The sequence below is a fragment of the Electrona antarctica genome (assembly GCF_951216825.1).
Source record: "Electrona antarctica genome assembly, chromosome: 6".
Lineage (NCBI taxonomy): Eukaryota > Metazoa > Chordata > Actinopteri > Myctophiformes > Myctophidae > Electrona > Electrona antarctica.
This window is the reverse complement of record NC_136811.1, coordinates 353,159-380,396: the sequence shown is the minus strand read 5'-3', so window position 1 is coordinate 380,396 and position 27,238 is coordinate 353,159. Positions and strand designations below refer to the sequence as shown.

At 41.9% G+C, this 27,238-nt stretch overlaps 1 protein-coding gene and 1 long non-coding RNA gene across 3 annotated transcripts; both read right to left on the bottom strand.

The window, feature by feature from the left end:
• Positions 1–524: 524 nt before the first annotated feature.
• On the bottom strand, positions 525–20,445 carry LOC306925699 (F-box/WD repeat-containing protein 12-like). 2 transcript variants are annotated; one of them, XM_079504712.1, is made up of 10 exons: positions 20,260–20,445; positions 16,333–16,370; positions 15,032–15,198; positions 8,085–8,209; positions 7,387–7,593; positions 6,766–6,942; positions 6,331–6,535; positions 4,870–5,039; positions 3,843–3,970; positions 525–1,366 (listed from the first exon to the last, which is right to left on the bottom strand). In XM_079504712.1, exons 1-10 carry the CDS (start codon positions 20,353–20,355, stop codon positions 1,081–1,083), a joined length of 1,599 nt encoding a protein of 532 aa, XP_079360838.1. In that variant the 5' UTR covers positions 20,356–20,445; the 3' UTR covers positions 525–1,080. The 2 variants fall into 2 exon arrangements, with proteins under 2 accessions (XP_079360838.1, XP_079360839.1); XM_079504713.1 differs by lacking the exon at positions 525–1,366 and adding an exon at positions 3,197–3,291.
• A 1,440-nt stretch (positions 20,446–21,885) lies between these two features.
• LOC306924602 lies at positions 21,886–22,972 on the bottom strand. Its single transcript, XR_013790189.1, has 3 exons — positions 22,837–22,972; positions 22,185–22,240; positions 21,886–22,035 (listed from the first exon to the last, which is right to left on the bottom strand). It is a non-coding gene; the product is annotated as an uncharacterized lncRNA (long non-coding RNA).
• Positions 22,973–27,238: the final 4,266 nt, after the last annotated feature.

Here is a 27,238-nt window from a genome sequence, read left to right as displayed (position 1 = left end):
GAGCTTCTGATCTAACACATTGTGAAGCAAATTAATTAATAACGAGCCGAACGGAGGCATTCAGCCTCTGCTCACAGCTCAACTGTGCGCAGCCCTATAGTACTGACGGTCCGGAGTCCGGACTGAGTGTGGGAATGGTAGAGAGAGAGTGGGGGGGGGATGAGAGAGAGGCGGGGCTATTGGAATCTGCCTGCCTGCATTCAGATGCATGCGTCTCTCAACCGTTCTGTCAAACTTCACCGTGCGTTAATCGCGCGTTAATTCAATTAACGCCGTTAAAAGGACGTTGAGTTAACGCACGATTAACGCGTTAACTTTGACAGCCTTAATTTTCATCCATAGGGGCGCCTTATATGCGAAGATAATTAACCGTTTGTTGCAAAAACATGCTTTTGGGGTGATAAATCACCTCCAAATTACTTACACATGATCATAGGTGACTTGATATTGGCTAGCAAAATTACTGTCAGGGGTCTATATTTGTGATTGAGGCAACCACACTTTTTTTTTTCTCCAGAAATGCATCTTTCTAGTTAATATATTTTTTATTTTATTTGTTTGAACAGTATATTTATGAAGGTAAACACTCATTTTACAAACAAAAATACAAAGTAATCAGAAAAAGAGCAAACTTGAAATTGAAAATTGAATGAATGAAAAAACAATAGTATAAAAGTAGAAAATTTTAGTAGAAAATGTAAAAAATATAGCTGTTCCATTCTGTCCCACTGACTGTTCATTGACATTGAGAAAACAACTTGATAGTTGATACCGTATGAAATAAGGTATTCAAACAAACAAAAGAAAAGAAAAAATAAATAAATAAAAGAACATTCAGAATCAGACAGAGACAGAGTTATTACGTTATTACGGAGGAAAGCCATGATGATGATATCACTGCCCGTCTCATCAGTATGTGTAGCATTCTCTTAGCCTATTCTATGTTGATTTAAACTGGTAACGCACCATAAGTCAGGTGGTCACAAGAACGTTTTCTCTTTGTAAAAATAGGACATCTCACTGTCTAATAATTAGTAAAGGAACATAAACCGTGATCTTTGTGAGGAAGACATTGAGAAATTACTGTAGAGAGCGAGTCTTAGAAAATAACACAGTTCTAACAGACAACGCAGCTACCAAAGCTGTCTCCAAAAAGACCGGTGTGTGTGTGCGTGCGTGCGTGCAAGCAGAAGCAAAAACTACTGTAGTGGACAGACAGTGTAAATTGTTTTTCATGAGGTGCATTTTGCTCTTCAGGAGGTGAAAGAGAAGGCCACCAGCTCGTCTTTCCCACCGTTGCATTGTACTGCGCCCACAATGCAACGGTGAGTAGTCACAGACCACGTGAGTGAAGGCCCAGTTGTGCCTGACATGGATACAAAACAGGTACGTGCAGAGTGTGTTAGAGAGGCAGGGGCTGAAATCCCGTTAAGAGGGCACTTTTTGGACAAAAATAGCGAAAATAGCAGATCTACAAGCTTGTAGATCAGCTATTTTCGGGTTGCAACCCAGCACTCTTTATCTACTGGAGATGCGGTGTAATGACATGGATTTCAAAACAAATTTGTTTGACGCAAAATGCTGTGTTCCAAGTTCAGCAATTCTCCTAAATGCGGCATGGAAAATAGGGGCATTTCTTTCACCATAGTAAATGCTGCATCCATGGTCTGGAAAGGGCAGTTGTTTTACAGACGGGTGAAAGGGCAGGGGCTGAAGGCCCCTTTGATGTCTATGTGTGCACATCCCTGACACAAAACACGGCAGAAGGTGGAATAAGACAAGTAGGCCTATGTTAGGGCTGCACATGGCTGATTAATGTTAAAGCACATCTTGATTTGAGAAGTCTGACTGAAAATAGTCAGCAAAGAAAATATTTATTTACTAACCAAATTCAAACATCATTATGCATTACATCATTATATTTTGGAAACATTTACTCAATAATCACAGTACGTTTGGCAATGTTTTAATGAGTGCACTGACTACAGCTAAAATGTTTATTTCTTTTTATATATTTAGAACTGGCATCAGATGAGGAGGAGGAGGAGGAGGATGAATTGTCAAGACTGCGATGGCGTTCTCCGACACTGAACCGGATTCATTCATTCATTCATTTCAGGGGGGGGCAGTTTTTGGGTGTTTTTTTTATTTAGCCTACTCACACATAACCTGACTCCGCCAGATGGGGCAGCAGAGAGTACACTGGGTTCCCCCCTCCTGCTCCCATCTGGGAACTCTCAGGCAGACTTGATGCCCGGCCACAAAACGGCCTGGCCAATCAGCAGCAGCTAGAAGCGAAGTTGCTCACAAAACGGCCTGGCCAATCAGCAGCAGCTAGAAGCTAGAAGCTGCTGCTAGAAGTTGCTAGAAGCTGCTGCTGATTGGCTAGGCCGTTTTGTGGCCGGGCATCAAGTCTGCCTGAGAGTTCCCAGATGGGAGCAGGAGGGGGGAACACAGTGTACACTCTGCTGCCCCATATGGCGGAGTCAGGTTAACTCACACACACACACCGTCAAGGACTGGGTTTGGGGACATTTGGGAGGAGTAGCTCTGATCCATAGCTCTAAATGCGCATTTAGAGCTATGGATCAGAGCTAGGGGAGGAGTAACTGTTTTGTATGTAGGCCTATTTATTTTCTGTAATATTTATCATTTTATTATGTTAGTAGTCGTAAAAAATAAAATACGCTTTTACAATGAGTTAGACCTGTCATGACTATTTTGTTCACTATTGTGAGGTTTATTGTATATGACTAAGCAAGTTTCAACTGTGATTTACTCTGTAACGGTAGATGGTAATAACTCAATTTCTTTTTTATAATACAGTATACATTCAAGTCTATATTTTGATACATATCATGGGCACCAAGTCATATCAAAACAATGTCCTTGGATGTGTTTTTTATCAAAACTGTGTTTCTTCATAACAGGTTTTTGAGATACATGCATGAATAGACAAGGTACTGGTAAGACTATGTAAACATGGTATATATCAAAATGTGCGTTAGAATGTCTAATTTTACCCCAAAAAATAATTGAGTTTATATGATGTTCCAATTTCAGAGCTATGGGGACTTTCAGCTGGATAGGTCAGATTGATCATGACTGACCATGCTATTTATAGATGGCAAAATATCTACAGTGGTACATGTGAGAAACTTTTTATTTTATTTTAATTGAACTAGACAACTCACCCTTTAAAATGAGATATTGCATGGCTATGTACGCCCAGCAGAAAAAAAGTTATTTAGAAAATAAAACTTCAACCGGGCATAACTTTTTTTGGTTGTCCTAGAAACAGAAAACAGTGTAAATGCAGGCTCTTTTAAATGGCTTCCAACACAAGAACTAAACATTTTATCAACTCAGTTCATTTGTTTCCTGGAAGCAGACAAGTCAAGCTTTCTCTGAAGGTCTTTCGTTGTCACACATTCACAACAGAGAATTTTCAATAAATCATTCAAAAACGCCATTCTGCCATAGAGAAGTCTACAAACTATATAGAAATCCTTGAAACTCTCAAAGAGTTAAAGGCAAACTCCGACTCTTAAAGTGAACAAGTATGGTGGCACCTGGAACTGGGATTTATGCTAACAGCTAGCAAAAGAGTTAAGGTAGGTTTGTAATAATACAACTCAATGCAGATTTTGCAACCTGCACGCAAGAAGATTCCGTAGTGACTGAACCCTTGGTGGCCACCTGGAAATACTCGAACTGCGCATGCGCAAATAAGGGACGTATTCAGTGCTTAAACCACTGGGTCGGGTTCCCAGGGAGACATACAACTTCTCTTTTGGGTATCCAGCTAAAACGTGTGGGAACCGCTGGTTAGTCCTCCATACCTGAACAAATGCAGAGAACCTCCTAATTGGTATCGTTCCTTCGGTTGCTCGTTCAAATGAGTTTCCCATTTTTTCCATGTGAACACCTTTAGGTAGACGTGAGATGCCACCACCATACGGAAGCGATCCTATAAAAACACAAATTGCATATACAAACCTACAATAAAGTGCATTGTATAATAGCGTCTGTTGGGCAGAAACCTTGCATGTAAAAAAAAAAGTCGTTTGAAGCTCTTGTTAATACTTTTCATTGGTTAAACATTTGTGACTCTTTTTGATACAGAGACAGTCATGGCGGCAAGACTAACTATTCAGGAGAGGAGAAAAACAGATTTTTGCAAAATGAGTTCACATAATGTACTAGAGCATCTCTGAAATAAATGTCAGAGCTTAGATTGACAAGTAAATATGAAATACATGCTTAAACGTAGCTAGGTGTAATGTTAAGAGTCCACATAAGTGAACCTTTCAAGTTTCAAGCCTGTTTTCTCAACTTGCTCTTTTCCGCAATACATTACTCTATAAGCCATATCTCAAATTGGTTGGCCAAACTGAACAACCAATATGTCAATCTGAAGCTATGATTCCCTGCTTTCACATGACATAAAAACACGAACATTAAAAAAAAACAATGACTTAGTCAGAAACAGTGACATTTATATACCCCACAGACAGACTTAAGCGTTATTCATAGTCTGGATTTTCGGTGGTGAGGTGACCAACGAACTACAACATGACCTCACGAGCCACGGTGAAGAGCAAACCACCGCCACCGCTCCAGCCCTTCTCTGTTTTTACTCACCCCCGCTCAACGTTATTTCAGCTCCGGTGGTCACCTCACCACCAGAGCGGTGGTCACCTCACCACCGAAAATCCAGACTATGAATGAGCCTTAAGTATGGCTCACAACGTTTATGCGTTGTGAGCTTGTCGATCAGCTATTTTCATGCCATTGAGGTACAGTACAAGGTTGCTGCCAGACAGGCACCAACAATATAATATAATACACAATAAGAGAAGAGCCTACCACAGACATGGACAAAATGTCTTTGTGACGGGATTTGGTGCACGTCCCTTTAAAATGGACCTGGAACTCTTCGCCATCTGACAGCACTAGTGTGTCGCTGTCCTTGGCCTCCAGCAAGATGTTGTGTACTTTGTTGTTCAACCACAGGCTAGAGTTCTCCAGCTTCTTCACTACAATTGGGAAGGTTCAAAATGAAAAGCAAGGTGTGCTTTCAAATGCATACATTATTAAAGCAGTGATTCTTAACTGTTCAAATTTCAAAGACCCCCAATTTGATATACATTAGGCCACGGGTCCCCATTTGATACCTTATTTGAGTGGTGCAACCACTCCTAGGCCATATTCAGACCGCAGCCATCTTGCCAGTGATACTTCCCATAGACAGCCCATTCATCCAAACAGAAAAGTCCTATCTAATCATATTAAACAACGTCAAAACCCCCAACCTGTAGGGAAAGCTTGAATTATCCTCTTTCAATCTGTAAAGTGTTTGTTTCATAAAAATCCACTGTAGACATTTTATGAGCTACTTCCTGTCAAGAAATTCCTTGCAGATTATTTTTTTCTAAGTGCTGGAGTTTGGAAGTGCTCGTTGAATATCACTCAACAGCCCATGCATAGCACCTGTTTTGAATGTGAACATAATGCAGGAGGCAGCAGGAGGTTGTTTTACTGATAACGAGCGTTTCCATACTCTGATACTTAGAAAATAATCATCTGGAAGGAAGTAGCTCATAACATGTCTACGGTGGATTTGTATTAAACAAAAACTTAATTGATAAGCTTGATAATTCAAGCTTTCCCTACAGCTGCAATGTTGGTGATTCTGACGTTGTTTAATATAATTAGAGAGAGACTTTTCTTGTTTGGATGAATGGGCCGTCTATGGGAAGTATCACCTAGGTATCACCTTGCTGGCAAGATGGCTGACGTCTGAATATGGCCAATAGACAGCTATGTGTGTCCCTGGGTCCCTGGCTGGCTGGGTCTGTCCCGAGCACGAAAATAACGTTTGGTTGTTTTTTACAACCAAGTGTCACTGTTGCACAGCACACATATTAACTGAATATATGATGATTTGGGGTGTTACAGTACAGTGACAGTACAGTAGAGGGCAACCCCACACGGTAACTCTGTCATTTGTCAACCATTTCGGACGGGTCCTGAGGACTTGTTTCCATTGAGGTCCTATGCATTCAATTCATCAACCTACACAGAACATGGGACCAAATGGACCCGTACACTCTCAGTGTTACAGAGTGTGCCCAGACCCAACATTGATCACCAGTGGTTTTAAGTAACTTCAGATTTGGCATGACACAAAAATGTGTCATGCCATGGGACACATTTTTCGGTTGAAATTAGGCTTAATGGTTTTAGTCTCTATAGTATAATGGTTGAGTCATGCATCCATATCACATCTTTTTTTTTAAAGAATGCAGATATGAAAATCATTCGTACCCTGAATCTCTGACTTGGATTTGGATTGTTTCATGCTGATATCCTGCACAATGAGGCCGTAGTTGTAGTCTTTATAGACGACAGCCAGGCGAGCAGGATGGTCGGGCATGAAGACGGCTGCGTGGCACCCTATGATCGACTGCATTCTTCTGTGCAGACTCTGGCACAGAGGATCTTCCTTAGTCAGGCTGTCAGCCCAGAAGACCTGCCAGGCACATCACACAACAGAAGCTTGTAACAATAAAGCTAAACTTTTACAGTACTGTATATCAGCAATGTGACTGCACATCGGCCGATATTTCCCTTTTGTGACGGCATAGGTATTGGCAATTATGCAGCAGATGTGTCGCATGTCTAAAAGTTAAATGTATATGTGCAAGAATTAGAGAGCGAATTAGAGCGCTTACATAATCAGGAAACACAGACTACAATTACCTTTGGACTTGAATCACGATTGCCTTTGGTTCCAGCAAAGATCCATTTCTTGTCAGGAGAGAGTACTAGTAAGTTGACTTTGACAAAGGGCTCACACACCACTAGACTGGACCGTTTGGACCAAACGGGACCAGTTATACCAGTTAGTGTTTCCACAGTTCCTGAATCGGTCCCCACCTAAGAAAGATTTCAATCAAAGAAAGTGCTTAGTGTTATTATTAGGGCTGGGACTTTAACTGATTAATTTTGATTAATTCATTACAGAAACAGTAACGCGCTAAAAAAAAAAGACACAATTTAATCGTACTTAGTTTTTGCACCACAGAACCTCTCACTGGACGAATATCAGTCGTACATCATATGTACATCAGCCGATTAGACAGCTTTGCATGGCCCAGTGGATGGGAATTTTCTATTAAAAAAAACTCACTCATTGATTCACTCGTATACCGAAATCCGTTTTAAATTAAAAAATACAAAAAATAACTTCCCAGCTTATTACAATTGCAATGCCTCAAATTAATTTATATGTAATTATTATATTTAGAAATAGAATAGAAACCTGAGAACTGAATAACAGCTAACGTAAGAAAAGATCAGAGGAAGTGGTTGGCAACTTGCCGAGATAAAGTGGCTGTTGTTAATAGTGTACGGTAGTAATGTGCAGTGTGTCGATGCAGTGGGGTAGGACGCCATCTCCTGTCCAGTGTGAGCATGCCAGCTCTTGATGAGCCCGGAGGAGTCGGACGTGATCACTAGTCCATGCTCCATGACACTGACGATGCTTGTTAGAGGACTCTGCACGGGACTGCACCACAACTCCACTCCCTAAACAAAAGCACGTTCAGTTCACTTAGTTTTCTGAAAAACCTATGTTTCTATGTTAGTGGTGCTCAACCTTTTTCATGTCAAGGACCCCCATTAGTATCTGTATATGGCTATGCGGAACCCCATTTAAAAAAAAAAAATCAAAAATAGCAGATCTAGAAGCTTGTAGTGCGGCACTCGGTGCCGCGCTATGAGCTTGTAGATCTGCTATTTTTCAATAGCTAAAGTATAACATAATGCTTAAAACACCAAAAGGGGTTCCCGCCCTGAATGGGTTAATGTCCACAATACATCATGAACTACACATTTTTGCAAAACAAAAAAGAAACAATAATGGTAAGCTGTTGACATTATGTCATTACTGGTTGTATTTTACTTTTAGTACAAAAACATCATTTAGCATGCATTCTTTCTATATACCCTATATAACTATTTTTTCTGGTGCCAGTGGAAATCTACCGTATGAAATGTAACGTAATGTTTATACTAACGTCTTTGACATCCCAAGCTCGAACTGTCCCGTCAGTGGAGGCAGTGCAGAAGGTGCTCCTGAAACCCCAAGGGTCCGCAGTGGTGGGGCTGTTCTTCTGGAGGTACACCAAACCAACCACTCTGCCTGGATGGTAGACAGACAGACAGACAGACAGACAGACAGACAGTGTTGGGGCTGTTCTCTGGAGGTAAATGGTGCATTTATATAGCGCCTTTATCCAAGGCACTTTATTGTGCATTACATTCACCCATTCGCGCACACATCCATACACCGATGGCGGCGGAAATCATGCAAGGCACCAAACAGCAGGGTCTGGTCTGATTGGCCAGATCTCAACGACCTTTGCCATCGGACAGGAGTCCAGCTAAAATGGGCAAAAAACAACGAAAACGTGCCCATCTCTGATGGATTAATTAGACTCCAGCGTGGTAGTGGAGGCTACCCTCACCCACCAGGGAGGGGACACTAGACTACAGGAAGAAACGGCAAGAAGGGTTCTGCTTAGTACGAAACAGACTGAAGGCAAAGAACATTGGCGTGGCCTTCGACTGCAGGGAAAGTTGGCCTGTGTTGATTCAGCTGATCACTCTGTTTCACATTCGATGTACAAAAATGCTGCTATTGGGGAGGATGTTTTAAAATTCAACTTCAAAGCAAGACTGCAAGTATTACCAACCAAGTACAATCTGTCAATCTGGTATCCTGACACCCACACTATTGCTCGCCACGACCGGATTGTTGACCTAGTGTCTGATGCAGTCCGAAAGTATGTGCCATCTAGTGCAGCAATGTATAAACATTCAAGAGTGTTACCAGATTGGTTTAGCTGTGCATGCAATGTCTTTGCTAACATCCCAAATACACCTGATATTGTCTTTGTTGACACCAGTCACAAGGAGGTCCTGATTCTGGAGGTGGGCTGTGTCTTTGATTTGTACATGGACCAGGCATTCCAAGACCAATATTCTAAGTATCAACCATTACTTGGAAGTATGACAAGCCTGGGGTATCGCTGTAGATTTGCCATACTGATATTCGGAAGCCTGGGCCATGTGCATAAATTGACCATGAGTGGCCTAAGAATAGCTGGCATGACAAAAAGCAAAGCCAAACAACTTGCCAAATACTGTTCTGTTTCGGCTGTTATAGGCAGTTTGTCTGTGTGGAGGAGGAGGTGCCATGTGTATCCTTAAGTGAACATGAACTGTCAACCCCGTTATATTTGTTTCCTTGTAAAATGAATTGTAATTTGTGGATTCAAATAAAGAAATCGAAATGTGTGTGTGTGTGTGTGTGTGTGTGTGTGTGTCCACCTTAGAACTCTTTATTGGCATACAAACTATCACAACTGGCCAAAAAAAATAAGGTTCTGTTCAGAATTAATTGTCTCCCATCTTTCCACAAAATAATAGCAAATGCTCGATAGTGGGCTCGATAAGGACCCGGCTCGATAAGCCTGCTCGATAAGGTGATCGTTATCAATAATAAAATCACACCTGTGTGAACTGAGTGGCGTCATATAGCCTGTCTGACGTAATGAAATCATGTCTGACGTAATGAAATCACACCCGGGTGAACAGGGTGAACATAGCAACCATGCTCATTTTTTCTGCACAAACAAAGCCAGTTGTAGGAGTAATTACACCCGGGTGAACAGGGTGAACATAGCAACCATGCTCATTTTTTCTGCACAAAAAAGACAGTTGTAGGAGTGGTTTACACCACTCAAAGATTAACGAGCTCCATCCCTACTGCTAAACCCAAGTACACCAAACCAACCTACTCTGCAGTGGCGTGCACAGATAGACACTAGGGGGTGCTAGAGCACCCCCTGCCCTTTTGGCAATGTGCCCTTTTGAATTTTTTTTTTTTTTTTAAACATTTTTCTCTCTTTTTTTTTTGATTTTTCAAAAATAGCAGACCTACAAGCTCATAGCGCGCCACTCAGTGGCGCGCTATGAGCTTGTAGATCTGCTATTTTTCAATAGCTAAAGCATAACATAATGCTAACACCAAAACGGATTCCCGCCCAAAATGGATTAAGGCAACCGGCCGGTTCCACGCGCTGCACAAGGTGCCCTTTTTTAACTTGAGCACCTGCCCCTCTAAATGTCTGTGCACGCCACTGCTACTCTGCCTTGATGGTGGCAAACAGCCCACAAATAAAAGATGAGGTTACACAGGCAAAGGGGTGCATCACCAGGTTTTCTTTACATAATATAACATAATAAATAAATGAACACAAGCGTAAATGGAATCGAGCCGTGACTTTAACACATTCTGGGAGGGGACCCCTTTTGGTGTTTTAAGCATTGTGTGCTATTTTTGAAAAATCGTGAAAGGTGGCGTAACTCTTTGAATATATATTCTTTCAGAGCGAACGTTTTTAACTCAAATCTTTGCTTCTGAGGGGTTCCTGGAACAACATATTTTCAGTTGGCGGTCGGTGGCCAATTACATATACTTTTTGGGGTCCTTAACATGAAATATTGAGCACCACTGAACAGGTATTTCAGAAAACTGTCAGGATTTAGAAGATTAATTTCGACGTCATGCCTAAATGGGTTAAAAGCTACATTATAATTGTTTAAAGAGGTTGAATGGTTCCTGCTTCACAGCAGCTTGATATCGTTCTTTGTCACAGGCTCGGCTCCAGGATGAAATGACTGAGGGGGAGTTGAAAACGGCGAGGGGGCACATCTCATTTTTATTCAGTAAAAAAATAGAGCGTTGCAGTCCCGCCCCCTACCATGGCCCAGGAAATGAATCTCAATGCATTTTTCCCATAGACATCTCAAAAAGTATTTATTTAAAGACGGTTACGCCGCGGACAAAGCCAACTCGAGTCGTGACAACTCATGACAACACAAACAATATTTTGGACCAAACAAATAATTACAAAGAAGAAAAACAACAAAGAAAGTGTTGTAACCTGCCTTTTTTTTTTCCTTCTAAGTATTTGTTCGGCCCAAAAAATTGTGTTTGTTGACATGATTTGTCACGACTCGAGTTGGCTTTGTCCGCGGCGTAAACGTCTTTAAATAAATACTTTCTGAAATGTCTATGAGGAAAATGAACGGAGAATCATTTCCTGGGCCATGGTAGGGGGCGGGACTGCGAGGCTCTATATGTACATAACACTTAAACGGAGGGGGCAGAATTTGCAACAGAGGCCCCTCTGGCACCCCTGTGGCGCCAGGCCTGCTTCGTCATTCAGCAGATACATACGTGAACGAAATTGTACATAATGTGTTTCACTGCCTTCCAATCTACTAGTAAAAAGGGTGTTTCACTGCCTTCCAATCTACTAGTAAAAAGGAATACTAAAATACTATATTATTAAAATCCACTTATAAAAACTAAATAAAATAAAAACACCATCAGTCCTGTAGTGTAGAGAAAAAAAATCATATGAACAGTGCGTATAGCACTTGCTATGCATCCAATGTCCATAATGCACGCTTTATAATGTGTTATGATCATTATTAGAAAGCATTATTAGTAGGGATGTCCCGATCACGTTTTTATGCTCTCGATCCGATTCCGATCATTTGATTGCGAGACATACCGATGCCAATCTTTATATTTTTATATAACACTTAGGCCTATGCCATATCACAATAACAAATATCCTAATTAGGGCTGGGTGCAATAACCGCAATATCGCCATACCGCCGGTATACAACGCATACCGCGGTATCGGGTTCGTTACCGCGGTAAAAAAAAATAAAATAAAAAAAAATAAACATTTTTTTTTGTTTTTGTTTTTTTGAGTTTTTTTTGTCCGTGCTGTTCTGGCGCCCTAGGTTCTAACCCTAACCCTAACCCTAGTTCTAACCCTAACCCTGGGTTCTAGGCCTAAGTGCATATGGTTGATATGAAATAAAGTGTATCATAATAAACAGTGAGGCTCAGTCAGTCTAATCATATGCCAGCAACACCAGAGGGAGTTCAACAAACCATGTGCAACCCAGATTCGGCACAAACAAGTATTGATTGATTGATTGATTGATTGAACTATTTATTAACAGTTTGCAGAATTACAGTAGCCTACATTTCAAGCACAACTCAATACAAAGACTGTTAACTGCGAGTGGACGACCCAATAAAGCATTACACTTGTTTACAAGAGGGTCCACCTAAATTAATTTCACTCCTATGCCACAAAAATGTGGAACGCCCTACCAACTGTCATTAAGACATGTAAATCCCTTGACTCCACCCACCCCTTTTCCCCCTCACTGTATATGTTTTTCCCCCTTTTTACCTCCTTTATGATGATTTCCTGTTTTTGGCTAGAAGTGTATAGTGTACAAAATGTTATGATGAATTGAACAAGGTGGACCCTCTTGTAAACAAGTGTAATGCTTTATGGTGTCGTCCACTCACAGAGTAACAGTTAACAGTTTTTGTATTGAGTTGTGCAAATGTACTGTAAACTGTTAATACAAACTTAAATCAATCAATCAAGCAATAATGTTAACTCATGGCTTGGGGACTGGGGAGGCGCGCAGTTGCTGCGTGGTGTGGAGCGGCTGGAAGTTGAACCTTTCAATTCATCATATATTAAATCTATCAGTTAACTTGGAATTTGTTTAATATGTTTAAGATTTTAGGTTCCATGATGAGGGGACGTTTTTGAATGGTGGTGTTTGTTTCATGCGATGCGCTGCTGAGCGGGCATTTCATTGGAGTGAGAATGGTTGCCATTGCGATTCCAAGTGAGACAGTGTGCGGGATTCTTTTTTTCTCTACTTCTCAGTTCCAGTTATCCGACGCACCTGTCCATTGTAGGTGTGCAGAAGGACTTTTTCTTATAGTCAGTCAAAAGATAAAAACAGTTCTGTCCGTCCTGTCTGTACAGCTCTCTCTCTCTCTCTCCCTCCCTCTCCCCCTTTCTCTTCTCTCGCTGACAGACATCAATACAAAGTTGAAACCGTTACGATGCGCCCTTATCCATAGGCTACAGCCTAATGTCTCTCTCTCTCTCTCTCTCTCTCTCCCCCTTTCTCTTCTCGTCTCTCGCTGACAGACATCAATACAAAGTTGAAACCTGTTACCTACGATGCACCCTTATCCATAGGCTACACGTTTAGCCTAATCTTTCTCTCTCTCTCTGACGGTCTGAGCAATGCACGATGCACCTGGCTGTTACAATAGCGCGAGGTATTAATATTCTCTCAAAACAAAGTCGGACAATGTTTTAAATTAGGCTACTCCAAACCAGACCCACCTATAAATGTTGTCTGTTGTGACATCAATGGGATCGCAGGAAAAAGACGCTCAACACAACTTGTCTTGATCTGAAATGATGTGAAATCCGTTCGCTTTTTTATTTCTTTTTTTTAACAGCGGGCTGCGGGAGATGTCTGACGCAGTTGATTTGATTGACACCCGAACACGTGTTGCGGCATTGACATGCCAATCTTTCCTTAATAAAACTGTAGTCCATAATATCCGTTAAAGGATTTATATATATTATAATCACACAATCAAAGTCCGGATCGTTTGCAGCTGGGGTTAATTACCTCGCGCTGCGCAAGGGTCTTCACAATAAATAGCGCTGTTGTGGATTTAATTTTGGTAAACTGGATAACAGAAACACGTGGAAAAGCTATATGAGTCGTCTTGTCTGTTGTCTCTGTAACGGTGCCACTGTGTGTGTGTGTGTGTGTGAGCTGTGAGGGGAGGCCGCGCATGGATCGGAGGAATGACACTGGAACTGCACTAAAGACACACAGCTGCTCTATACATCTCCGTATACGGTGTTTTACCGGATTTTGCAGACCTGCTCTAACATCTCCATACACGGTGTTCCACCGGACTAAATAACACTATAAAACCGGAGGATTTTTTTTTCGCGCGCGGGGGGGGTGGGGGGGGGGGGGGGGTGGGTGCGGTAATTATCGCCATACCGGCGGTATGGGGGCCGACAATAACCGCGGTAATAAAAATCCCATACCGCCCCAGCCCTAATCCTAATGTATGTCACTCTAGTCTAGTCTGTTGTGTTGCCTTTCAATTACTGAAAGGCAAATGTTCTACAGTTTATAGAACTGAAGTCAAGTTAAAACTCTTAAATAGTATCTCTCTCATTCAGAGAGAGTACTACAGACACCTATGCCATCATGCATAGCGGGGGTTGCATTTCCATTGTTTTCATCATAGGTGTCTTTCACGCCTCTGAGTGTGACTAGTCTTTGTTTGATGATCTCTGACTGGGACCAGAAGGAAAACAACTAGTTTTTACAAAATCTCATTGGTTATTAAAGCAATAAGCCACGAGAGGTCTCAGGTTACCGGGTATTTTACAATGGCTGGGGGCGTAGGCAGGTCTTCTACCCTCCCAGCCATTGTAAAATACCCGGTAAGCGGGGGCCTCGAGTGGCTTATTGCTTTTCTAAAACGGTTACATACATATAGCAATATTAACCTAATAAAACTATTAAATTCACAAAAGTAGCTACGCTTTACGCCACCAAAGCGAGCCACATCACTTGTTGTTGAGAATAGCGCTTGACGTCTTTACGGGGCCGCCTGGAGCCACACATTCAGTCATATGAGCCGGGCGGCGCTTAGACGCCCGCACGGCATGGGTTTGCAAGGCAATCAAGTGCTCCCCTTCCCCAGTACAGCTACAGAGATGCGGAATCAGCTGCGAATGTTATAGTGATTGAAGGTGTGGGTTATCGGTGAAATTTACACCGGTCACGTGACGGTAACCAGCCAATCAGAATCAAGTATTGGGACTACCCGTTTTAGAAACATCTTTCTTTGAGATTTACACTAGACAAAACTCAATCTTTTCTCCCCGATTCCGATCTTTTGAAAAGCATGTGATGGGAGCCGATTTCCGATCACCCGGACCAATCGGGACAACCCTAATTATTAGTATGTACATACCACATGGGATGCATATCAAGTGTTAGCGAACAGGGTATATACCCGTGTGACCGATCAGGGTTTTGTGGGTGTAGTCGCACTCGCTGCCTCTCGCCATCTTGCTCTCCAGGTGGATGCGACGCAGGTAGTGCGTCTTCCACACGTCCCTCGCCTGTTCGCTGTCCACCGCGGCCATGTTAGAGACCCCCCAGCGCCGGACACACAGCCCCCTGAAGACATCACATAGATGTTAGAGACAAGTGTTTTCGTCAACAAACTATGACGAAAATCTTTCGTCGACAACCTTTTTGAAACTAAATGAAAACTAAGCTATGATGACTAAAACTTAGACTAAATATAGCCTACTGACAATTTTGTCAGCAAATAAAAACTAGACTAAAATGTTAGGAAGGGACTAGTGGACAAGAGATCCAGTATTAGTCATTTTACAAATGGTTGCATGCTGAAAATAGCCGATCTACAAGCTCACAACGCGTCGCTGCAACGCGTTGTGAGCTTGTAGATCGGTTATTTTCAGCAAGTGTAAAAACAGTCATTATGACGGCATCAAGGCCCACCAAAATACATTTTAGTCGACTAAATCAACTAGATTTAGTAGACTAAAATCCTATGATATTTAGTCGACTAAAACTAGACTAACACTAAAGGTGACTAAAATGTGACTAAAACTAGAGATGTGACGTTCGTGAACGAGTCGGATCTTTTGAACGGCTCTTTGAAAGGAACGATGGGATCCGGTTCACAGTAGGGAGCCGTTCCTTTTTAGAGGAGGAGGGGGGCAGGGGGGTTTCAACCAGGGCCGGTCATGAGCAAGCTGGCACCCTAAGCAGGATACACTGGGGAGGCACTGGGGGGGGACACTGGGGAGGCACTGTGGAGTGGCTCCCTTCAAAGAGCCATAAATCCCATCTCTAACTAAAACTAAATGAAAACTATTCAAGAGACTATAACTAAAACTACAATCTAAATTGCTGCCAAAAACAACACTTGTTAGACACGCCCTCCCCCTGAAGAAATCACATAAAATGTACAGTTAGTATTCAAGTTCATACATTTATCATTTTGAAACTATTTTTTTTATTTTTCAGGGATATATTTTCTTCATCATCATACCCGGAAGTTATGCGGTAACGCCTATGAGTGTCAAATAAACGACTTTCTGGCCTTGCCAGAATGGTGGCGAAAACGTTTGGAAATTGTGAGAGGCAACAGTCTGGCAACAATCAGTCTCTGGCGTGAGACTAATATACTGACAGGAAATGGGGAGATAGAGAAATTGGGATAGTCGGGATCGGGAATTGAACCTGTGACCAGCCTAGAGGTGCCCTAAAGATAAAACTCACCTCCATAACAAAGGGGTCTGTGCAGCTTCGAGCCAATCCTGAAATCACACACATGAAATGCAGTCATATAAAGTTCCATAAAAGAGCTATTGAAACAGCCATTCTCAGAGATAAACTAGAAAAAGTGCCCTTCTGGGCACAGGTCTCCACCAGGAGGATAGGACTGTGTGAGATGTTTGGCAAAATGTTTAGGAGTAATATAAACATGTTTTTTTGTTTGTTAGTTTTTTGCAACAATTTTCTTCATTTTGTTGAGGAAATGGAGAGTGCCTGGTGGCAGTATAATAGGCCAATGTGAAAAGGGTGCCATTTCTTCATACGCCTTTAATGGCAATTGGATGATTTGAGGCATTTTGTTCAAAACGGGGCAATCTTGCAAACTGTGAAAGGCAATTATAGCCAATTAGGAAGGAATATGAAATATCGGACAGATCCGACTTGAGCACATGACCATAGAGATACTGTGTAACGATTTGTGTTTTACAAAAGTCGGCCTCCTGGTGGCGCTATAAAAGGCAGATGCGGAAAATGCAGGTCAAAGATTTGTCCTTGGCCTCTAGGGAGTGTGCATGCAACGTTTCACGCAGATCGGTGCAGTTTTAGGTAAAAAATGTGAAAAGCTGCCTCATGGTGGCGCTATAACAGGCCGTTCTGGAAAATGTGGGGCAGAGGTTCATCGTTGGCATCCAGGGAGTGTGTGTGCAAAGTTTGGCATCGACCAGGTTAACGGTGCCGGAGATTAGCTGGTAACAGACGGACGGAAGGACGGACACACACACACACACACACACGGACACACACATGGACGGAGTGCAAAACATACTCTCTCCCCATGCCTTCGGCCTGGTGGAGACAACAATACTGGAGATGACTCAAGTAAAATTAATACATAGGAAGGTCTACAGGGATGTGGAAAAAAAAGTCTAGGTCTAAGATAAGACAAAGAAGATGAAGGGGCAGAAGGGAATATGGAGAGAGATGATGAAGATAGAGTGAAACCATTGAGTGTAAGGTTGTGGTTCTACAGTAAGTGCATTCACTAATGCTCATTATGGTACCATACTTGTTTACTTGTCTGTGTCTCAGAGTAGGGCTGTGGTCATTGGTCAGTTCAGAAACTTGCCTAACAGTGACATCATCAGTAGGCATGTTTGGTCATTTCGAACAATATTGAAATGTTTTAATATTGTTTTGTATTAATGCGAGAACAATGGCTTCTATAATAGCATGCTATTATAGAAAATGGTAACATTATATCCCACCATCTCCTTAAACTCCTGCCATCTGGTAGGAGGCGGTTTAAGATTATCCAACAGTTTCTTCCCCCAAACCATCAGAAGCTGAAAGCTTGCACCCGCAAAAGCTGATTCTGACAGGAATCAGGAAAACTCATGCTGTTTTATTTTTTATAAAAAATGTCAATGTTGTCTTGTTTTGACTAATTTGTGTAGAAAGAAGATCCTGCCTACGCGAACTTATGTTCGTGTTGAGTAAACAATGATCTGATTGGTCCAAATATGTACACCCACTCCTGAAGCGTATTATTGGAATGCCATGGATGTAAACAAACGTATTTGATCTCGTCCGCCTGTCGCTAAAAACCATACACAATGGACGTGTTTGAGGGAGACACTTTAGAAGACACTTTAGGAGAAATGTCTGGGACTGCTCGTCTGCGAGGCTGCAACTGGGTGCATCTCAAACAGCGTGGTGACTTGTTTACAAACGGAACCTCGCACAATGTCCCCGCGAGAGTTGGGAACACCGCAGAACCACTTCAGTATCTCCAACCAAAATAGTTACTTTATAAATCTATCAAAAGACGAAAATAAAATGGCATGAGTTTTCCTAATGTCAGAAACTGTCAGAAACAGCTTTTGTTGTGTTCGCTTATGTGCTAACAGAGTGACTTTGAGAGCTGTTTCCCCGTTACAATGGAAGTCAATGAGAGCCTATTTTTAGTTCTAATACTATTAAACTGCACAACGGAGCGAAATAACCAGAAAATAGCCACCTTTACTGGACCTATATTGCACGTTGAATGCATTTCACCAGTGGTGTTTTTACCACCTGCGAAGCAGAGCTATAGCATTAGTCACGAGGACCTGGCGTCCTGATTGGCTGCCTCGTCTCTTGGCAACCAGACACTTTTAATGCCAGCAACAACCCATCGTCTAAACGGTCGCAGCCGACCTCTCAGCCAATGGGATAGCTCAGCCAAGCCAGCAAGTTGCAACAACAACCCACCAGTGGCACGTCGCGCGCCAATGTTATTTCACCCCCCAACCTCTGCAGGGACCCCCACTGTACCCGTGGACCCCTGCCCCGACCTCCCGTGGACTCCCACGCAGGCTACAAATGCTATCTGTGTTTTGTTTTGCTGACAAGCTAGAATGCCAGATTATGTGAGTGAAACAAGCGACCAGGTCTATGAAAACAAACTCAAAGAAGCAATTTCACCACTTGAGCCCTATTACATCAGCTATTTTCAAAAAGCATCATGGAAGCAAGTCCAAATAAGCAAGTACACTTCAGAAACAAGCCCAAACTAAAGCAACGCACAACTATGAATATTAAGCTATGTTACAGGAAAACTAGCCCAAAGTCGCTTATATTAAACAGAACTGGAAACACACTGCAAACCAGCACTGCAGGCTGCTTTTTTCAATTTGTTTCTTTGTTTCGTTGGCAGACTGGTGGTTTGCCCTGATACAAAAAATGTTGCAATCTGACAGTTTTAAAGGGTGGGAAGCAAGGGGCATTTCCTTTTAAAAATAATGATGCATATCTATCAAAGACCCCCTACGGATGTCCAGTTAAAAAAAAACGATTTAGAAAATATAAAATATTTAGGCACAGTTGCAGTAATAAGTCCAAAGTCCCGACGTGGTGGGAGGGATTTTTCAGAGTAGTGGCCACTAGTCCGCTACGACTTCACACAGCATTGAACAGGCTGTATCCACGTTTTCCCCCGCCAAGGTACTGGGGCTCCTTGTGTGTGTGCATTGCTTCCTTCAGTCCGCGTTGCCATGTCTGCTTATTATAAGCAACCGTTGACTTGATTTTTTTCTGTAAAGTCACTTGCAAATAAATTATTGTTAGTTGCTGGTTGATGTTTTGTTTGGGCTTGATTTTAAAGTGGCCTACAGTAGTTGCTTATTTGGGCTTGCTTCCACATTTCTTCACATCAAGGAACCCCAGATTAATATGTAATTGTCCACGGACATCCATCTGAACATATTTTGTGCCTTTTTTATTAAAATGTTTAAAAATATTCAAAATATTTGTTTTTAAATAACAGATGTACAACCTCACAATGTGTCGCTGTGAGCTTGTAGATCAACTATTTTCATTTGTGGTTGTTTTCATAGACCTGGTCACTTGTTTCTCTTGCCAAACTGGCAACACAGCAAGAGAAAGAGTAACTTATGCCCACACAAATGCAAAGACTTATGGGCCATATGAAAAAGGTGAATAGAGCCTAGTTGTATTTTCGATTGTTATCACAACTTTGTCATAATTAAACTGAGACAAAGTAGATGGCAGCGTGATACTCTGCCTTTAAGTAGTCTTATTTGACTAGTCTGAAGAAGTTTGTTTGGTCTGAAGTCACCTTTACAGAGTCACCTGGACATGTTGTTTCAACACGCGCGCACACACACACACACACACGCACACAATAACGCAGCTGGTAATTATGACTGTCATCAATTCTTGTTCTTTATGTTACTTCTGCTGCTCTCGCACCTCTCCAAGATGTTTTTGATCGAGGCTATTGACCAGAGCTATCCCGCCCTATAATGTGTCACTCGTCATCTGTATCTTTGTAAGTTTGTGGTATAACCGTGGCGTATAATATCGTTCTTTATGTGAATTTCATAGAGCTATTTTGGTTAGCCTCCAGGCAGCATGTACGTTCCACCTTACCTTACAAACGCTGGACACGTTGAACAGGTCGTCCACATTTAAGAAAGTAAAAATGTGGATAAGGCAATCTCTGCCTGGAAACTGCAGACTGGCCATAATGTGATGTAAGGCAGCATTTAATAAGAATACAAACCAGAAACCACAACGAGAGGTGGATGGAGAAAAAAAAACACCAGTAAGTTTTTGTCTTTCATGTAACTACGGAAAGTATAGAGGATCAAAAGAGTGGTTTGCGTATTAGCTGCGATAGCGACTTTCTATCACCAGATGGCGCCACAATCAAATGTATGGTAGACTACCATGGCCACTGAGGATTGATTGAGTAGGCTATTAACAGTTTGTAGAGTGGGTATACCGTTCAAAGAACGTGCTAAGTGCAGTGCACACAAGACTCATGTAAACCTTGCGTTATTGTCTCCACCAGGCCGAAGGCATGGGGAGAGAGTATGTTTTGCACTCCGTCCGTGTGTGTGTGTCCCCGGCCCTCCGTCCGTCTGTGTACAGCTAATCTCCGGCACCGTTAACCCGGTCGATGCCAAACTTTGCACACACACTCCCTGGATGCCAACGATGAACCTCTGCCCCACATTTTCCAGAACGGCCTGTTATAGCGCCACCATGAGGCAGCTTTTCACATTTTTTACCTACAACTGCACCGATCTGCGTGTAACGTTGCATACACACTCCCTAGAGGCCAAGGACAAACCTTTGACCTGCATTTTCCGCATCTGCCTTTTATAGCGCCACCAGGAGGCCGACTTTTGTAAAACACATGTTTTGATATTACTCCTCCAGATTCTGTCCAAAAATCTCACAAATCGTTACACAGTATCTCTATGGTCATGTGCTCAAGTCGGATCTGTCCGATATTTCATATTCCATCCTAATTGGCTATACTTGGCTTTCACAGTTTGCAAGATTGCCCCGTTTTGAACAAAAGCCTCAAATCATGAACGCAGCATGCAATTTACGTGAAATCTTTCACACATTTTCTTACTAGGCCGAGAAATATATCCCACCCTTTTCACATTGGCCTGTTATAGCGGTTGATTTTTGCAAAACACATTTTTGGAACAAAATGCCTCAAATCATCCAATTGCCATCAAAGGCAAACATGTTTATATTACTCCTAAACATTTTGCCAAACATCTCACAGTCCCATCCTCCTGGTGGAGACATGTGCCCAGAAGGGCACTTTTTCAAGTTTTGCGCTTGTTTCCTAATGTTGTTTAAATCAGTGCTGTATTGTCAAGTAGGCTAATTTGTCTGTGGACAGGACCGCCATATGAAAACATTTATGCCCAGGGACCCCATACAAGATTTGTTCTGTTAAAATGTCTAAAATATTTTTCAAAGTTAAATTTCTTCAACAAGATTTTTTTGTTGTTGAAAATAGCAGATGTAAAAGCTCACATGTCGTATTGTGAGCGAGCAGTTACTCTAGTCATATTTGAGAATCCAGTTTATTTTCAAAAATAATGTTATGAAATCAATTGTGGTGAAATTAAATACATTTGTTTGGTAGGAAGCACCCAAAAGATATTTCTCTAGCCTATGTAACCCTGCTATCATGATTAACAGGCAGGACAGGTAGAATACAAATATGAATCTTTATTATTTGGTACAAATAAGGAATTTTCATAAAACAGTTAAATACAAATTCAATTAAATACTTTGATGAGCAGCAATGACATATAACATTTAAAAACATCCCCTGATTGTTGCTACAGTACAGACAGACCAGCTGGCTTGTGCTCCACTTCTATGGGCTGCAGGCTTAGAGAGGGGAATAGATGGGTGAGGTGAACTCACACATTTTAACACCACACCCTACAAATGGCATCCAAGCCAACACTGCAACTCAACAGAGCAACGTAACCACTACAAACCACTAAGGTCAACCAGTGTACCAACAAGCCCCTCACCTCTATGGCAGCCCAACACGAAGGGGAGTGTAGGTACAGCTGGTTACCTGACTGAACTCTAGAGATGTGACGTTCGTGAACGAGTCGGATCATTTGAACGGCTCTTTGAAAGGAACGATGGGATCCGGTTCACAGTAGGGAGCCGTTCCTTTTTAGAGGAGGAGGGGGGCAGGGGGGTTTCAACCAGGGCCGGTCATAAGCAAGCTGGCGCCCTAAGCAGGATACACTGGGGGGGACACTGGGGAGGCACTGGGGGGGACCCTGGGCACTGGGGAGGCACTGGGGAGTGGGGAGTCACTAGGGAGGCCCTGGGCAGATATTGCCCCCCCCCCCCCCCCCATCGGGAACGTCGTTCAAAAGAGCCAGTCTTTTGAACGACTCTCTGAAAGGAACGGATCCCAGAGATCCGGCTCCCTTCAAAGAGCCATAAATCCCATCTCTACTGAACTCTACTGGGGAGATGGTTTGACAAACATAAATAACAAAACATAAAGAAAATGTTCAAGCCATCTGACCAGCTCTGCATTCTACTTATCACTATAAGTCTATGATCTAGGAGCATAAACCTGCTCACTCATAGCAGCCGGCCAGCTGAATTGTAACCTGTACATCTATTGCAAAAACTACAAGGAAAAAGGAACAGCAGTTAAACCTCAGCTGCTAACTCCACATAAACCAGGTGGCTCTCCGGTTGCATACATGTGACTCAGTTCACACCAGTCCACACCATCTCATCAACTGCAGCTGTACAATTTCTTCTCCAATTGGCAATTATATACATTGCTGGAGAGACATGTCCGGCGGGTGTTCGGAAAACAATTACACCCGTAGGGACCGTAGTTTTCAATAATGAGTGGATTAAAATATTGTTTTTATTGAAAACTACGGTCCCTACGGGTGTAATTGTTTTCCAAACACCCGCCGGACATGTGGGGCAAAACTATTTCGATTTTAGATTTTGCATTTGTACAAGGTAAGAGTGATTTTGAGGCACAAACGTAAACACGCAACTTTTTTAAAGGGACTATCCCTTTTAGACTCTCGTAGAGAGATTCGTCAGAATTGGAAAAAAACCTCTACGAGAGTCTAAATGTTTGGGCTAGCTAACTCCCATCCTCAAAGAATATAGAGCCAAAGATCACAAAGCTGTCATAGCGGTGGACAGGCTATATATTGATGGCCAGCTGTTCAGGGATTCAGAGATCACTCCATGGCTGTTCTAATCTGTTGTGTATGATGATCTATGAAATGAAACAGTCATACAGATTATGAATTTACACCTGTCAAGGAAGGGATTGCATATAGCCCATGTTAATATCAATAGTTTGGTGAACAAGATGAATGATATATTGAATGTTGTACAGGGAAATTATTTGCATGTGCTGGCCATAACTGAGACTCATCTTGATGAAACTATAACAGATGGACAAATTGATCTTAAAGGATATAATGTTATTAGGGACAGAAATAGGAATGGGGGAGGAGTTGCCCTATATTTACAAGAGCACTTGCTGTTTAAGGTGAGGGAGGATCTGTGTGTGAATGGACTAGAGATCCTATGGATCCAAGTTCACCTACCCTTTCAACAACCAACATTAATTGGATGTGTTTATAGGCCCCCACAATCAAACATCCTGTATATGGACAACATCTTGGAAAGCATTGATTTGGCTCTGGAAGAAAGGTTTGATTTATACTGTCTCTGTGATTTTAACTTGGACTGGAAACATACTAACTCTGATGTAAATAAGATTAGGTTTGAACAATTTATTGAAAGTTGCAACTTATCACAAATGGTACAAGATATCACACAATCCTCAATAAATAAGCATGGGCATAGAACGGAAAGTACTATTGACCTGATACTGTGTAATGTGCCGAAAAAATGTTCAAAGGCAAAATCTACTCCTGTATCCTGGACAGACCATAATATTGTGAGCATCACAAAACATACTAAGGTGCCAAAAAGGCCACCTAGAGTGACTATAAGGCGTAGTCTTAAGCATTTTAAACTGGAGGATTACAGAAGAGATCTGGACATTGTTCCATGGGATCTGGTGTATCTTGAGAATGACCTAGATGATGCTGTCGACTGTTTTAATAAGCTGCTAACTGAGGTCGTTGACCATCATGCCCCTATAAGGAAAAGTACAATCAAAGCTAAACCATCCCCCTGGATTGATCAACAATTAAGAGAAGCAATGTCTCAGAGGGATGAGGCAAAAGCTACTGCATGTCTGGTTTCCGACCTTATGCTATACAGGAAATGCAGAAACTTTGAAAAAAAATCACTTTATTATAAAGTAGCATTTGAGAAATGTAAAAACGACCCAAAACAGACATGGAACACAGTAAATGGTTTGCTGGGTAGATCAAATAATACAAATCCTGTTAGTGTGGAGGTTGATGGAAAGATCAAGACAAAACCAATAGACATTGCCAATCATTTTGCTGACCATTATGAAATCAAGGTAAATAATCTCAGGTCCAATATGCATGTTAATGCCTCAAACGAAGAACTGGTGGGAAATATAGATGCACAGATTATGCAGGGGAAATAATGCAGTTTTGTTTTACCACCAGACATATCTTTTGGTGAAATTGAGAAATGTTGTGGTTGCTCCCTGAAAACAAATCTCCAGGGCATGACCTCATTGACAATAAATTACTAAAATATGCTGCCCCATTCATCGCTAGACCTGTGAAATACCTATTTGATATTTCTCTGCAACAAGGCAAGTTTCTGACAATATGGAAGCATGCAAAAATCTGCCCTATAGAGGGTATGCGTGAGGGTATCATCATCAAACCAGGAAGTTATGCAGGAACGCCTACTGAGTGGCAAAAAACTACTTTCTGGCCTTGACAGCCCATACATCCACACAGAAGAGTCTTATCTGATTGCATTAAACAATGTTAAACTCACTTTGCCTGTTGCTTTGCCACTCGATTTGCCACTCGATGTGCCATTCACTTTAAGCATGCGCATAGTACTCTCTATTCCTAAGAATAGTAAATCCGCTTTTACTGCCCCAAATAGTCGACCAATCAGCCTACTTTCCTCCCTAAGTAAAATCTTGGGGAAAGTAGTTAGTGATTATATATGGAAATACATGGACACAAATAAACTATTAACTCATGCCCAACATGCATACCGTAAAAACCATTCCACTGAAACAGCTCTCATTGACATGACGGATACCTGGCTGAATGCTCTCGACCAAGGTAAACTTGCATCCATTTTACTCTTAGATTTCACTGCCGCTTTCGATCTGATTCATCACACAATTCTTCTAAAAAAATTAAATCATTATGGCTTCAGTCAGAATTCTATCAATTGGATGAAATCCTATCTGTATGGCAGAAAGCAGTCTGTATATGTCAACGGCTCATTTTCCTCACCTCGTTCTACTTCCTGTGGAATTCCACAGGGGAGTTGTCTTGGTCCTCTATTATATATTATATACACAAATGATCTTCCATTAGTACTAACCAACTCAAATGCACACATGTTCGCTGATGACACAACCATCACTGCAGTAGCTGAATCACAAACTCAGTTGCACGAGCACCTGGCAAATGATTTTAAACACGTTGTTAAATGGGTTGAGAATAACAAATTAGTACTGAACACTGATAAAACTAAGAATAATATGGTCATATGCACCAACAGAAAAATAAATATGTTAGGGCCATGGAACTTATCTTATGGAGGGGTACAGATAAATGAGGTCACAGAAGTCAAATTACTAGGAATTAAAAAACAAAATAATTTATCATGGACAGCTCATACCACAGATATCTCTAAAAATGTAATGCAAATGGCAGGAATGGTTGGGCGAATTGCAGGGCTTCTATCTGAAGAGCCGTTGAGGCTAATATCCCGTAGTCTGATTTATGTAAGGGATAATATCTGGCTAGGTGGTCATTGTCGGGAGATAATTCACCGACAGGGAGTTTAACCACCGAGGCGAGGTGGTTAAACTCCCTGTCGGTGAATTATCTCCCGACAATGACCACCTAGCCAGATATTATCCCGCTTATTAGATGGCTAATGGCCATGGCTAATAACTAAAATAATAAATATACAGTTGACACAAAAAGGGCTATAAGTAACAAGGGTTTTATTTAGGCTATTTAGCATACAACACAACTTGTGAGCGAGAGAAATATACTCATTGCCATTCTCATCGTGGTTCAGAATAAAGGAGTCTTGTCAAGTGTCTATTTCCCTCTCTTCCTCGCCTTGCCAGATGTAGTTGGACATCAAACCATACTTTCCGGACCAGTCCTCTTGCTGTGTTGGGAGACAGCACCTCCGAGCGCCTGATAAGCTGCAAATCTGGCTGAGATAGGGGGGTGGTGTTGGCTGACGTCTTGACCCATTTTGCGAATTGTTTTAATGACAGATAAAAACACTCCGTTGCTGGATTTGAAGGCAACACAATTCATTATGTCAAGCTTTGAGAAGTGGCGACATATTCCAGCCCTAAGTGCGATGCAACTGGCAATTGAGTAGGAATTTCCATTGCTATTTTGTACAGATGCATAAAACGAACGCAGCACCTGATTCAGGGTTTCAGCTCCGTATGTGTCAAAGTCTGTTGACTTCTTCTTTTCAACTAACCAGTCTCTTAAAACCTTCATAGCCCATTCAGTGCTTCGCTTTGTGTTTATTTCATGTCTGTCTTCTTCAATTTTATCGATTTCATTGTCATTGAGCTCTCTGTGTCTTTTAATGTCTCTGGTGTTGTCTGGCTTTGTCCGCACTGTTTCCTTCTCTTTTTCTCTTTACAGGTGACAGGTCAGCCATTAACCAGGAATCTAATGTTTCATCTTCTCCAAATATGTTAAAATTAACTTTAAATAAATCCATTTTGTGTTCTGTGGAGAAGCAATGCGCAATCGATAGTAAACAACAACACACTGTTTGAAAGTTGTAGCGGCCGGCACCACTTTATGCGGAAGTGCGGATTGATATGAGCCGAGGCAAGCTTTGATCAAAGCTGGCATTGATTAGCCAACGGTGTGATATAGAGCGGAGCGGTCATTAT